Source organism: Tiliqua scincoides, chromosome 4, assembly GCF_035046505.1.
Source record: "Tiliqua scincoides isolate rTilSci1 chromosome 4, rTilSci1.hap2, whole genome shotgun sequence".
In the NCBI taxonomy this organism is placed as follows: Eukaryota; Metazoa; Chordata; class Lepidosauria; order Squamata; family Scincidae; genus Tiliqua; species Tiliqua scincoides.
The window spans coordinates 104,241,738-104,255,177 of NC_089824.1; the positions used below are offsets into that span (position 1 = coordinate 104,241,738).

The window sequence follows — 13,440 nt, forward strand, 5'->3', positions numbered from 1 at the left end:
GTTCTCTCCTTTTTCAACCTGCGCCACTTCTGGGACAGCAGAATTGCAGGGAGGGGGAGGTATGTTGTCTCCTGTGCACAAGTGTTCCACTTATAGTGGAGTTAGTGGACAGGCAGAGTAGTGCTATGCAATCACTATGACAGTGAGGTCAAGTGCCACTTGCCATATGCTGAAGCTGTATCAGTGGTACTTCTACTAGAGACATGTAGTGGGGGTGTGTGGCAGGTGTAGTGTAGTAGTGGGGGGGGGTGGCAGTTGAGGCCAAACCATCTCATTGTAGTCTTTGTAAAGCACTTCAGCTGCCCTGCCTGCTTATACCTGAGGAGGCTCTCCTTATACCTGAGAAAGCTGAGAGCCTCCTTGGGTGTAAGAGGCAGGGCAACTGAAGTGCTTTTCCATTGGCAATGACAGGGCAGTTCTGCCTTACCTGCTGCCCCCACCCCACCCCACACATCCCTGACTTCTACAACTGATTGAAAAGCTCTGAAATAGATCAATGGTCTGATTTGGTATAAAGCAGCTACTTATGGGCATAGCTCACTGGCACAGTATATTCTCTGCATGCAGGCACAGGTGGCCCAAATCAATCTGCTGTTGGAATGGTAGTAAATTCACTGCTCCTCCTTGCAATTCTGATGCCCCACCCCATCAGCAAGTCAACTAGCTCACCTCTCTTGTGAGTACATCACCATATCATCCTCCTCAGCTGCCACTGGTTCTAAACTGACTGGACTGGAAGTAGAACTGCTTCATTCTCAGCATCCTCCTTGCTGGTGACCAGTAAACTTAGAACCAGCAGCAGTGGGGCAGGTCTTTTTTCTAAGTGGTCCCTTGAAGGGGAGGCCTTGGGAAAAGGGTTGTGGTGGTGACCTTCCCCAACACCGCTGCCATGATCCTTGGCAGTGATTATGGAGAAAGAGGTAAGTCCTTCCCTCCCCCACTTCTCATGTACTCTCCAAAAAGTGAATGGGACAGTGGCCAGACAGATGGCAGGTCAGGGGAGGTGTTTGGCAGTTTGCTACCTCCTCCAGCCAGCTGCATTGCTGGACCACTCCTGCGTACAGGTTGCAGATTCAATTCCTGGCATCCCTACCTAAAAGAATTTCATACAGGGGTGATAGTGGGTTGGCCAGGTGGAGTTCTGGCTGAGCATCATCAAAAGGTTGTTTTGGCCATGCTATGCCTTGTATAGCTGGCAGTGTTAGCATCCAATGTGCCACTAGGGAGCAGTCAGGGTGTGCCCTGGGGGGGAGTGTGTGTATCACAGTATAAAGCTTTGCCCTGCAATCCCCAGCAACCTGCAAAAGGGCTGATTTCATATAGTAAGACTTCAGTGCCAGGGCTTTGGAGCCACTGCCAATCAATAGCAGACAACAATATTTTATATACAAGCTGCGTGTTGTTTAAAACCGTCCACTTAATAATGGACAGCATACAATGGTGGTCAAAGCACAACAAAGAGGCTCTTAACGAGGCAAAGAGGCTCTTAATGTTGTGTCTGTGTACACAACAAACAGGCTCTTAATGCAAAGAGGAAATCTATCTCCAATATCCTGTGCAGCCAGCTAGTGTCTGGCAGGGAGTATCTGTTTACACAACAAAGGCACTAGATTGGGCTGCATGTTCGCTTAATGACCTTATCGCATTACAGGAATTGGAGATATCCCTGTCCTTAAGTGGCACACACCTGTATTGGCCTGGCAGTGTAAGGTTAGTCTATGAAATCTGTGAAAGCTGCGGCCTGCTCAGGCAGTGATCCTTGGTGTAAGCTCAGGGACGTTTGGAGAGGCAGGTGAGGCAGTACCACCTGAGAGCTTTAAGAAGTGCTGCTGCCGTGTGAGGTGCCCAAGCACCCACAACCCACGTGCTCTGCCATGTGAGCTGCTCTGCACATGGGCTGTGGGTGCTCGGACCCCTCACACTGTAGTGGCGCTTTTTGAAGGACTCTGCTGGGGAGGCGCTGCCTCACCTGCCTCCCCAGCCACCACACATTCCTGGTGCTGCTCCCAGCACGCCACAGGCTTCTGGTTTCCTCTGGGAGGTGAGGGGAAGAGAGGTCAGTGCGCCCCACTTGCACCGCTCTGCCCTTCCTTCTGCACTGAGGCAAACCCAGAGTGAGGGCTGCCTATGCTCTGTAGTCTGCCCTGAACTGCCCTCAGGAGGCGCAGCCCCGAGCAGAGCGCCCCCTCCCGCCTCCAGGCAGCCACAGGTTTGAGTGGAAAATCCCACAAAATGGCAACTCGGAATGTTTTCTATGGGATGGAGGTTGGCTGAGAACCAGACCGCTGGTCTCCGTGAGTGACGTCGGTTCCGTCCAATCACAATCCTCCTAGCGAGCGGCTGGGAAAGGGGTGAAAAGACAGGTGGACTGTTGGGGGCGGGCCTTATAGCTAATGGACACACCTTGCTGCCAATCCAGACCTCCCGCTTTGAGGTAGGGGAGACTGTTCTCGCTGACCGAGACCTTTACTCGAAACGGGGAGAGGCGGGAACGAAAAATCAAACCACCAATCAAACGCCGCCAAGAAGAGCACTGCTTGACGGACGTGTGCTCCGCGCAATCACGCTTCGGAATATCTAGAGTGACGGTTCTCGCGCCCATTCGACGAACGGAGTTTTGTGGCTCGTGCCTGATTGACACGCCGACAGCCCAATGACATCGAAGCAGTTTCAGGAAGCGAAGGTACGAGGGTAAGGTGGGAGGCGGGCAGTCCAAACCGCCTCAGCGTGTGCTCTCAAAGCATCTTGCTGGTGGGAGGGCGAAGGAGCGCGTGACGACGGCACAGAGTGACTGGCGCTGCGTCCAATAGGAGCGAGGCGTGGGGCGAGCGTGGCCAATGGCAGCGGCGAAACGGCTCGGCGAGGGCATCGCGGTGGCTGCGGGTTAGGTAGGGTGTGAGAAGTTAGTGGCGCTGCTGCTGTGAGGGGACGGAGACGGCGTTTCCCCCTCCCCTCCTCCCGCGGCTTCAGCTCGGATCAGCGCGCGATGCTTACGGACGGCACAGCCGCCTCGCCCCCCGCCGGCGATGAGGAGATAGACTCGGTGACGCCCCGCGCGGCTCCGGCCGTCGTCGTTGAGGCCTCCACGGCTGGGCCTAACCCGCTGGGCTTGCGGGCCGTGCGCCTCTTCGGGGAGGCTGGGCCGTGCGGGCCGGCGGGCCCGGCCGCCGCTTCGGGAGACGCCGGGGCCGCCGCCGCCGCCGCCCTCGACTTCAAACTGGCGGCCGCCGTGTTGAGGAGCGGGGGCGGCGGCGGCTCCGGCAGCGACGAGGACGAGGTGTCTGAGGTGAGGGCCTCGCGCGCACCCTCCCGCTGGAGCGTGGGGGGAGGGGACGGATGGATGGGTGCCGGCTCGAACCCCAGCCCCGCCCGCCGGGCTTGGAACCCTCTAGGCCGGCGGGCCCCGGGCATAAAGGCGGGTGGAGACCCACCCAGAAGCGCTCCCCCCGCCCGCCCGCCCGCCCGCCTTCTCAGCCGCTGCGTGCGGCGGGCTGGCCTTTCTCATCCCTCCTGCTTCATTGTCTGCTCCGAAGGACCAGGGATGCGCTTGAGCCCCACACGCCTGCCTGCCTCCCTCCAGGCCTCTCTCCTTCCCCCGCCCTCCCCGGCCGGTGCCTGATCTGCTCCGGGTTATGGCGGAAGCGATGCTCGCCTTCTGCAGCGGGTTCCTTCCGCTCCTGCTCTGGCTGCAGGCATCGTTTCATTGCAGCTGCATCAATAGCAGCACGAGACCCCTGGAGGTGGTCGAGTCCTTTGTTAATCCCCGCTTTATTTTTATTATTTTGCTGCTCAGGCTGCAGTCCTGTCCATGCCTTCCAGGGAGGAAGCACCATTGACTAAAATGGGACTTACTTCTGAGTAGACATGCATAGCATTGGGCTCTGAGGCTGCAATCCTACCCACTCTCCCAGGAGTAAGCCCCATTGACTAAAATGGGATTTCTGATTAGACATGCATAGGCTTGTGCTCTGGGGCTGCAATCCTACCAACACTTTCCTGGGAGTAAGCCCTTTGACTATAATGGGACTTACTCCTGGGGAGACATGCATCTCATTGGGCTCTGAGGCTAAAATCCTAGCCACACTTTCCTGGGAGTAAGCCCCATTGACTAGAATGAGGCTTATAATGAGACACACATAGGATTGGGCTGGAAGCCCCTCAAACCCTTTTGACAGCAATTGTGTTTTCTCCTTAAGAGATAGGTATTAGGTGTTGCCTATACCTGGTGTATGTAGTACCTCTGTGATTGTGTCACTGTGCAGTTATTCTAATTAACCAAAGCTCTGTACTGCACATACCTATTTGAAACCCATTTACAAAATGCTCCAAAATCTACAGAAGCCATAATTTGGTTTCTACACATAGATATGCCTGTAACTTGCCACATTTAAACTCTAGTGGTGCTGGAGGATTATATGAAATTAGATTTTTTTTTTTTACTACTCAGTTTCTGCCTCTTGATGTTTTCCTTCACATGAACAGTATTGAGGGCCCAGTCATATCCAATTTTCCGCTGTTGGCACAGCTGTGGCAATGGAGTGTGCGCTGAATCCTGTGGTGGGGAGGCAGTCACAGAGGCCTCCTCATGGTAAGGGAACACTTGTCGCCTTATCTCCGGGCTGCATTGTGGCTGCACTGGTGCTGGAAAATTGGATAGGATTGGGACCTGAGTCTTTGACATTATTGTTTACAGTAAGCATGCAGATAATTCCTTGTCCCAGTGCCTGTGGTGAGTAAGAATTGCTTTCATGCATCTGGAGGAAAGTCTTGTTCAATATGGCTCTTTAGGGTGGGGATGCAAACAGCTATACAGTGGTACCTTGCATAACGAATGCCCTGCGCAGCGAAAAACTCACATAATGAAAGCGTTTTGCGAAGTTTGGTAACTCGCACAATGAATTTTTATGGCCCGTGCTTCGCAAGACGAATTTTTTTTGTTTTGCTTTGGTTTGTTTTAAGGAGAAGATCTTTATGTCAGTTCATGATCCCTTTCACCCTAGTTAAGGGGCGGATCTTCATGTCAGTTCATGATCCCTTTCACCCTAGTTAAGGGGCGGATCTTCACGTCAGTTCATGATCCTTTTCACCCTAGTAAGGGGGCGGATCTTCACGTCAGTTCATGATCCTTTTCACCCTAGTAAGGGGCGGATCTCTATGTCAGTTCATGATCCCGTCCACCCTAGTAAGGGGGGGTCTTCATGTCAGTTTATGATCCTGTCTACCCTAGTAAGGGGAGGATCTTCATGTCAGTTTATGATCCCGCCCACCCTAGTAAGGGGAGGATCTTCATGTCAGTTTATGTAAGTAAGTCCCATTGTGCTTGCTCCCAGGAAAGTGTGCACAGGATTACAGCCTTCAAACTCCCCACTCAGCATCCCCCCACCGCTCATTCATCCTCTCACTGCCCCATTTCCTTCACGTTTCCCCCCATGATCATGGCAAAAGCAAGCAATTGAGTGCAGCTGCTCTGTCCTCCCCAGCTTAGAGCACAATCCTGTGCGTGTCTCCTCAGAAGTAAGTCCCATTGTCCTTGCTCCCAGGAAAGTGTGCACAGGATTATAGCCTTCAAGCTCCCCACTCAGCATCCCCCCTGTTCTTGAAATCCTCTGTACAGTATGTATGCCTTTAAAGAGCACTTAATAAACACTTTGTAAACCAAATTTGACTTTGTTCTGACTTTTCTTGCCCATAGGGACGCATTAATTAAATTTCAATGCATTCCTATGGGAAAACGCGCTTCGCAAAACGAAAAACTCACATAATGAAAGGACTCGCGGAACGGATTAATTTCGTTATGCGAGGCACCACTGTATAGGCAATTGGGCTAGTAAAAACTGGATACATTCGCAAGTTCCAAGTTTTGTCAACGAAGTCTGTTGAATGTCATAAGGAAATGCACTGTTGTAGTTTTCTAGGTATCCTTGTTTAGTAAATTGTGTTACTTTCTAACAACATTTTCACAAGCATCTTTTTTAGCTTTTACTTGTAGTTTTATTTAGTAAGAATGGAATCTTAATATTGCAGACACTTGGAAATAGCAGAAAATATACAGTGATTTTAATTGAGATGGGCAACAGTGTTCTAAAGTTTTTGTGTAGGTTAGAGGACACCATTAGTTCAGTTTTTAATTAATAAATTTTTAGCTGTCATTTGCAGGTGGTTGAGATGCAAAGAATCTTCAGAGCTCTGGGGTTTAAGGCGGATAGCATTACATATATTTTGAACTGTGGTTCAGAAAGGTCTTACAGTCTTAACTCAGTGGTTCCCAACCTGGGGGTTGGAACACCAGGGCAACCAGAAACACTGCATTTCCCCTTAAGGGGAGTAGTGATTCTGTGGGACAGTGGTGGCAGCACTTCTGGGTTTGCCATCACCACTGAAGTAAAAAAAAAAAAGGGTGGGGTTTTGGATATACCTGGCATGGTGGGTGGAGATGCTGCAAAACCTTGGTTCCCACTGCTGCTGGGTAAGTTCTGAAAAACCTATTTTTCACTTTGGTGGCGTGAGCCCAGAAGTGCCGTCGCCACGGTTCTTAGTGCTTCCCTTAGCTTTGGGGAAAGGTTGGAAACTGCTGGGTGAAGCTAAAAGAGAATATGAGATAAGTTGCATATGAAAGTAAAAGAAACTGATCTTTATTCTTGTTCTCTGCTACTTTGAATGCCTGTCACTGGATAGTCCTCCTCTGTTCTCTGAAGCTATTCTCTAACCCAGTGTCTTTCAACATTTCTGTCTTCAGGGAATGCTTCCCACATCAAGTTGTCTGATGAAGAGCCATCCTGCTCATCTGCCTCAGAACTCCAGGTTCTTGCAGAGGATTGGCAAGGGAAGGTGCAGCAAATTCCTAGGGCATTAGTTTGGTGTGTTAGGCATCATTGTTGCCCATTATGAACTGAAGGTGAAACTAGACACAACGGTGGTAGACTATTTTTTTAAGGCTTGGATTACATATAAAATGAGGGATGGAGATCTGCTTTTTAGAGTAAAGGGGGCGAGCAGCCAAGGAAGTGGAGCTCCTTTCTGTACAGCCTCCCTCTTCCAAGTGCTTTCTCACATTAGTGATCAGCTGGAAACAGAATGGAAGAGGTAAACTATGTGCAGAGGATCATTTAACATTTCCCCACTTTTATGTCTCTTTTGCTCTAAAAATTGAACTCCCCCCTGTTTTTTTTTGTTGTTAGGGAAGATCCAGGTTTAATCCAACAAGGTTACTACCCTGATATCTATTTTGTCCATGAGAGTGTGCCTAAGAGCACACTTGATAGTCCACATGCAGGTGCATGATTGATTATGGTGAGCAAGCTGTTGGCCAAGGTAGTCTTGTTTGCTGTTACTTTTATTGACAAATCTTAATAATTTCCAAAGAATCCAAAATTCCCTTTAATGTATGTGGAAAACCATTGTGTTAATAAAAAGCTACTTTCTCATAGAGCTTAAGAGCTCTTTGCTTTGAAATAGTCTTCATTACTTGCCTGAATTTGCCGTATTGCAGTTTTAAGAACTCTTGCGAAGCCATGCATCTAATATCAGTTGTACTAAATGAAAGGGGGAATAATTAGCTCTTGAAATGAGTTGGATAGCCAAGATAGGAAAAAATGTAAACATTTCAAATAAGGAAGTGGAATTAACATGCAGCAAATACAAAGGGCATATATGTATATATGCATGTTATGGAAAAGTCTCCCATTTATTGGAAGGTCTTGACAGTTAAATGCCTGTTCAAGAAGTGGGGCAGAAGGTGATATTGTAGGAATGTCAGGAATCCCTGTCTGTGGATGCTTTGCTGCACAATTATGAGGGCTAAATGGCAGCCATTCACTTACATCAGTGGTTCCCAACACTTTTTCACTTGTGTACCCCTTGGTAGCCTATTTCCATAAATTGTACCCCCATATTAGTAAAATATTTGTAATATAGTTGTTTCAAATTTATAAGTTTTCAACGACTGATCCATATCTGATAACACACAATTAGATGACCAAAAACTAGCAGCTATTGATTCTTTCATAGCCAGCTAACTGCCTTCCTGCCTGCCTTGCCAGTCCTGCAACTCATTCTAATACAGACCTCCCTTTTCCTGCCATTATTCAGTTCTTTTTTGTACCCCTAAACGTCCTGTTGAGTACCCCTGGGGGTACACATACTCCAGGTTGGGAACCACTGACTTGCATGATTGCAAGTAAAGATCTACTTGGAAAATACAGGTTCATAGTTGGGGCCCAGTATGCCCCCATGCATGAAGACATGTTTTGACTCCATCTGTATTTGCTTGTTGCTTACTTGCTTTTCGGTGGCTCTTGTTGAGGTCTGGACTAAAATAGATCACTTAATGAAATTAGTGATCAGTAGGTTAAGATTCTGGCAGTGCTTAATTTTCACACATTAAGGTGTAATGTAGGCATGTTGGCAGAACTGAAAGCAATTGCACCATGCTTATCTTCTGTAATTGCTCCTTAGTTTAAGGAGTTGAAATTCCAGTGTAATATTTTTGGTCTTTGGCTATTGGACTTCCGTTATTCCTAGTCATCAGAAAATGTCATATCTTGCAGCAACAAGGTTTTTCCCCTTTTGCTGTGAAAACATAGCATTGTCTTGTTCTCAGTTGTGTGTGAGCTGAATAAAGCTTCTTGGTCTTCTCAAATGGTCCAAATTGTGACAGTAATTGCAAGGATTTTACTGCTCATCATCTAATCTGCATGTTGAGAGGTTAGGAGCATAAGAAGGATATACCTGCAACAGTAATCTTGCTGTTAGCCTAACCTTTCCATTATCAGTTATCCTAAGTTGAATAAAAGATAATCTGGTCTGACTGAGGTTCTTGTTTGTCCGTCATTTTGCTATAGTTAGTCTTCTCTCTATAAATGTAGCTTCATGTTAGGATGAATGAGGGTTTCCTGTTTTATGTCCTGGGAAATACTAGCAAGATTTCACTGTCTTTTGTTCAAATGTGAGTCATGTTGCTGCTGCTGCTGTGTCTGGATTCAGCTAGTAATGACTGCTTGCAGGTTCTGTGGCTGAGGATGCCAATTGCATGGGATTCAACTACTCTTGAATTCATAGCTTTGTGATGTGTTTGGTCCAGTTTCTATCTGATAAGAAGGCTGCAGCCCTTGTGAATTTTAACTATTATCCTTCCTGCTTAGCCTTCCACAATTCCTTTCACCACCTTCATTCTGGCAAGTGTTCCATTACCCTGTGGTGTCAAATGGAGCCACACCCTTCTGTTAAACTTGGAGTTGGGGAGGAGGCAGACCTATTCCCTTCAGCTGCGTTAGTTCAGCAGATTTAGAAGAAAAGAAAGCTGGAGCTGAGTTGTGGGCAGCAAAGGTGTCCTGAGAAGTCCTTTTGCTTCCTATCTAAACAAACAACAGCAGTGAAGGATTGGAGGCAGATAGCAGAGAATGCTCCAAGGTCTACCTCTGCTGTTCACGACCCAAATAAACCTCAATCTTTAATTGGAGGGAGGAGCAGGTGATTGTCACTGACCTGGTGCAGTGTGAGGTCAGGGATCTACACCCAAGTGTGTGTGTGTGTGTGTGCGCGTGCATGCGCTTGGAAATAAGTCACACTGACTTTTATGGGACTAGTCTGTGGTAAATGCAATTTTATGTTTATTTACCTTATAAGTCCATTGAAAATAGTTAGAATTGCAGCAAAGGGGATGTGTATGGTCTATGAGAAACATCTTGGCTACTGACTACCATTAAAATTTTGTAAACATCTATTCATGTTTGTCTATTCAAAGATAGATTACTAGCGTGCTTTCAGTAAGGGGTTTGCCCTTGAAGACTCATTTTGGAGACTACAGAAGATAGCAGCTCTGCTCTTTACTGCAAGAGGTGATTGGATGCATGATTAGCATTGACTCCCTCTTCTATTCTGGGCCAACTAGACTTACAAAAGTACTTATAACTGGAGTTCCATATTGTTAAAAATTCATATGGAGTCTTTAAGTAGCAACGTTATATGGTAATATTACCCCTGCTAATTGGGTAAGAGGCACTTTTTCAAGTGGGTGCTCCTTTTTTTAGCAGGGGGAGAGTAACTGGCCCACCTCACCCCAGCACTGTCTGTTCTAGTGGCTGTCTGCTGGTATTCATTTGCATCTTTTTAGATTGTGAGCCCTTTTGGGACAGGGAGCCATTTAGTTATTTGATTTTTCTCTGTAAACTGCTTTGTGAACTTTTAGTTGAAAAGCGGTATATAAATACTGTTAATAATAATAATAATAATAATAATAATAATAATAATAATAATAATAATAATAATTATTATTATTATTATTATTATTATCTATTGTATTTGCCAAATTGGGCAAAGCATGGTCTTCTGGTGGGTGATAGGATAATTACACAACTGGACAAATAGTTTTGTAATACAAAATATATTTTCTTCACCTGTTCATTTATAATTACACTTGGGAATGAGCAAACTTATCAAAATACTTATCTGTTTTAATACTTTGCTTCAGAGTTGTTGGTGGCAAAGTCCTTTCTCTGCCTCTGCAGACCTCAGAACAGCTTTGGAGGGCATCTGGAGAACATCTCTGGTCACATCTGGATGTCCTACGGACCAGACCCACGGATTTGTTTATCTGAGAATTTCCGTGTCCATAGGAGGGTCTGGGAACAGATCTCCCAAGGATTCTGAGGTCTGACCGTAGTGACATCTTTTCATTAAATTTGTTAAATACAGTCAGTTTCTGATACTGAATTCTGTTGTGGTCTTTTACATTTCTTGGGGTAAAACTTGAGACACTTGGGAAAATTGGCAAAGTGGCTTTTGCAGTCATAATGCTTTGGATTAGTTAACTACAGTTAAACCAAGCAACTCCAGTTTGTTTCTTCTAGAGTACAAATTATGCCACCTCCTCTCTTCCTTCCCTAATGTCATTTAAATGTTTGCCTGTACTAATGTTCGGCCCAGTATGTTTCAAAACTTGGTGAAAGGAAATCCTGGTTGGCTTTACCTAGTTGGTTTGTGCTGATGTAATGCTTGACTTGGGAATTTGCTCTCCAGAAGGACTGGACTATGTGGCAGGAGTGCAGATACAGTACTGTGGCATTATGTCAGCGCTGGTTTAAAATGCACTTTCCTCATTGCCTTGACTGATTTTGTAACTTTGCTTGTTAATCTAGGGTCTGTCCATTCTTGATTATTATGTAAGATTAAACAAAACATACGTAGACTCTCTGGTTCAGATGCATAGTATACCTGTATAAATAAATAGTAGGATGAGTTATCTGATCGGTCATACCAAAATGTAGTACTGCTGCTAATGCTGCATGTGGTGATAAATATTTAACTCTGTCACATCGGTTCTTGTTTGCTTCTTTGGCATAATATTGAAGCATTTTAATGTTAATTAAAATTTTTTTGCCCAGGACAACTTATAAAAACAAGCAACCACGTGTAGCCAATTCGAACAATAATACAGCCAAAATTTAGAGCCACTTGGACTCTACCCTTTTCCTTCAGTATAATCTTATGCAATCACTGGGGCTTAGTCTTGGGTATGTGTGCATAGAATTATAGCTGTAATCCTGGGTATGCTTGCCTGGGACAAGTTCCATTTCATTTAGTAGAACTTCTTTCTGATTAGAAATGTGTAAGATTGAGCTGTTGCTCCCTGGCCTTGTGTTATGTCTCAGGAAGACAATCCCCTGCTTTTATCTATGAGTTTTCAACTGCAGGAGGTGCCATGTTGGTGTCTTACAGTTCTACTTGGTTTTGGAGGGCAGAAGCCCATGACAATTTCCTGCCCGTATCTTCAGTCTTTATCTTGGAGCTGGGGTTTGTTTTGGTATGGGCTAACCAAAGCGCCTCTGCCACCCGTTGACATAATAGCCATCTCCAGTCTTTTCCTGAGTTACAGAGTGAAGTAGACCTGATTGGGCACTGAGTGCAGCAGTACTCTAAACACTTCAAGCATGAAACCCCTGTCTAGCTTGGGTATGGACAGGTGGGAGGGAATCACAATTGTGCTTCACCCTCTGAAACTCTGCAAAGCAGTGGGAGCAATTCCAGCCTCCCCTCACAACTCCCAAGTTGGAGAGGAAGCTCCCATTACCAGAGGGCAGTGGAACACTAATGATAACAAGGATTGTCAGCTGGATTATGGATTTTTTTCTAATAATTAAGATGTGTTGAAGCTAGACTAATTCTGATTGGAATGCACTGTGTTTATGGATTAGCAGATCCTGTGGTGGTTTTAAAAAATTTAGGAAGTGATTCTGGGAGGTGGGACATTGGCCCCCTCCCCCGACTCTTTCTTCATTTTGGGGTATGTGTGTATAGTTTGCATCATGGCCTGACCCCCAAGATCACAAAGCTGCTTACTCCCCCCATTGCACTGCCGCTTACCTTATCTCCATAGCAGTTCTACAAGGATATATAACTAGCGAATGTGTTTGAAGAGGTAGGGAAGAAGAAACTCTGATGATAGATCTCCTGTTGTGACTAGGTCTTGGATTCTGTACCAACTCAACCTTCTGTATGTTATGGAAATGCTTTAATGTTTTCATAATCTGTCAGTGAGTCCCATGCCCCTTTTGTTTGAACCTAATACAGAGTTAGCATTCTGCAGGCATAAGCATTTGTTCCTTCCTGGTGGCTGTGTAAATCTTTAGATGTGTGAAGGGGAAAAATCCTGTATCTATAAGCAGTTTCCTATTCTTGGTTCCTGGCTATCACCATGTGCAAGTGCACAGAATTGCCCCCAAATATATTTTGTTTAAAACATTTATATCTTTCCCCTTTGTTACAAGGTGCCCAAGTCAGCTAATAATTAATAAAACCTTAAATACAATAAAAATAGAACTAAATGTAATTAAACAAAAATACAATAAAATATGCAATAGAAATAATCAACATGAGAATTGGCAGCTAAAGTCAAAAGGTGAAATGAAATAAAGTTCCTTAGTGTTTGTCAAAAGAAAGGGTGAAGTTTTTAATGCTGGGGGAAGGGAGTTCCATAGATTTGGCAATGCTGTGGAGGCGACTCTGTCTCTCATTGCTGCCAACTTTGACCAATAGCAACACAAGTAGGAAGGCCCCACTGGATAATCTTAGGAAATGATCTGTCTTATGGAAAGAGGCAGTCCCTTGGGAACTCTAGTCCAAAGCCTTAAAAATTTTAGAAGTTGACAGCATCTTAAATTGCACCCAGAATCAAACAGGTAGCTGGTGCAACTGCAGGAGCAGAGGTCCAACAGAATCATACTACTGAGCCCCCATGGCTATATGTTTGATTCAGGGTTTATTCAGATGGGATAAGTGCAGTGGAAATCACTGTTCAGTATTTTGTTTTATGTTGCATCTTGGCTGCCTCTGTGGTGAATTACTTCCTTCTGTTATAAGACTCCTTAATGACTGGAGTTCTGACTATTGCATGCATGAATTTCACTGTTCTAATGCTCAACTTGTCTGTTTATTAACTGTTTA

General features: G+C 45.8%; 1 protein-coding gene across 6 annotated transcripts in view; it reads left to right on the top strand.

The window, feature by feature from the left end:
- Nucleotides 1-2,903: 2,903 nt before the first annotated feature.
- The window catches only part of ANKHD1 (ankyrin repeat and KH domain containing 1), a 105,305-nt gene continuing 94,768 nt past the window's right edge, over nt 2,904-13,440 (top strand). For 5 of the 6 annotated variants that reach the window (XM_066625372.1, XM_066625373.1, XM_066625375.1 and 2 more), the window contains exon 1: nt 2,904-3,286. In XM_066625372.1, coding sequence (XP_066481469.1) covers nt 2,987-3,286 — 300 coding nt within the window. In that variant the 5' untranslated portion in view covers nt 2,904-2,986. Of the gene's footprint in view, nt 3,287-10,598; nt 10,649-13,440 lie in introns of those variants that run through there. The other variant, XM_066625378.1, reaches the window with a different exon arrangement.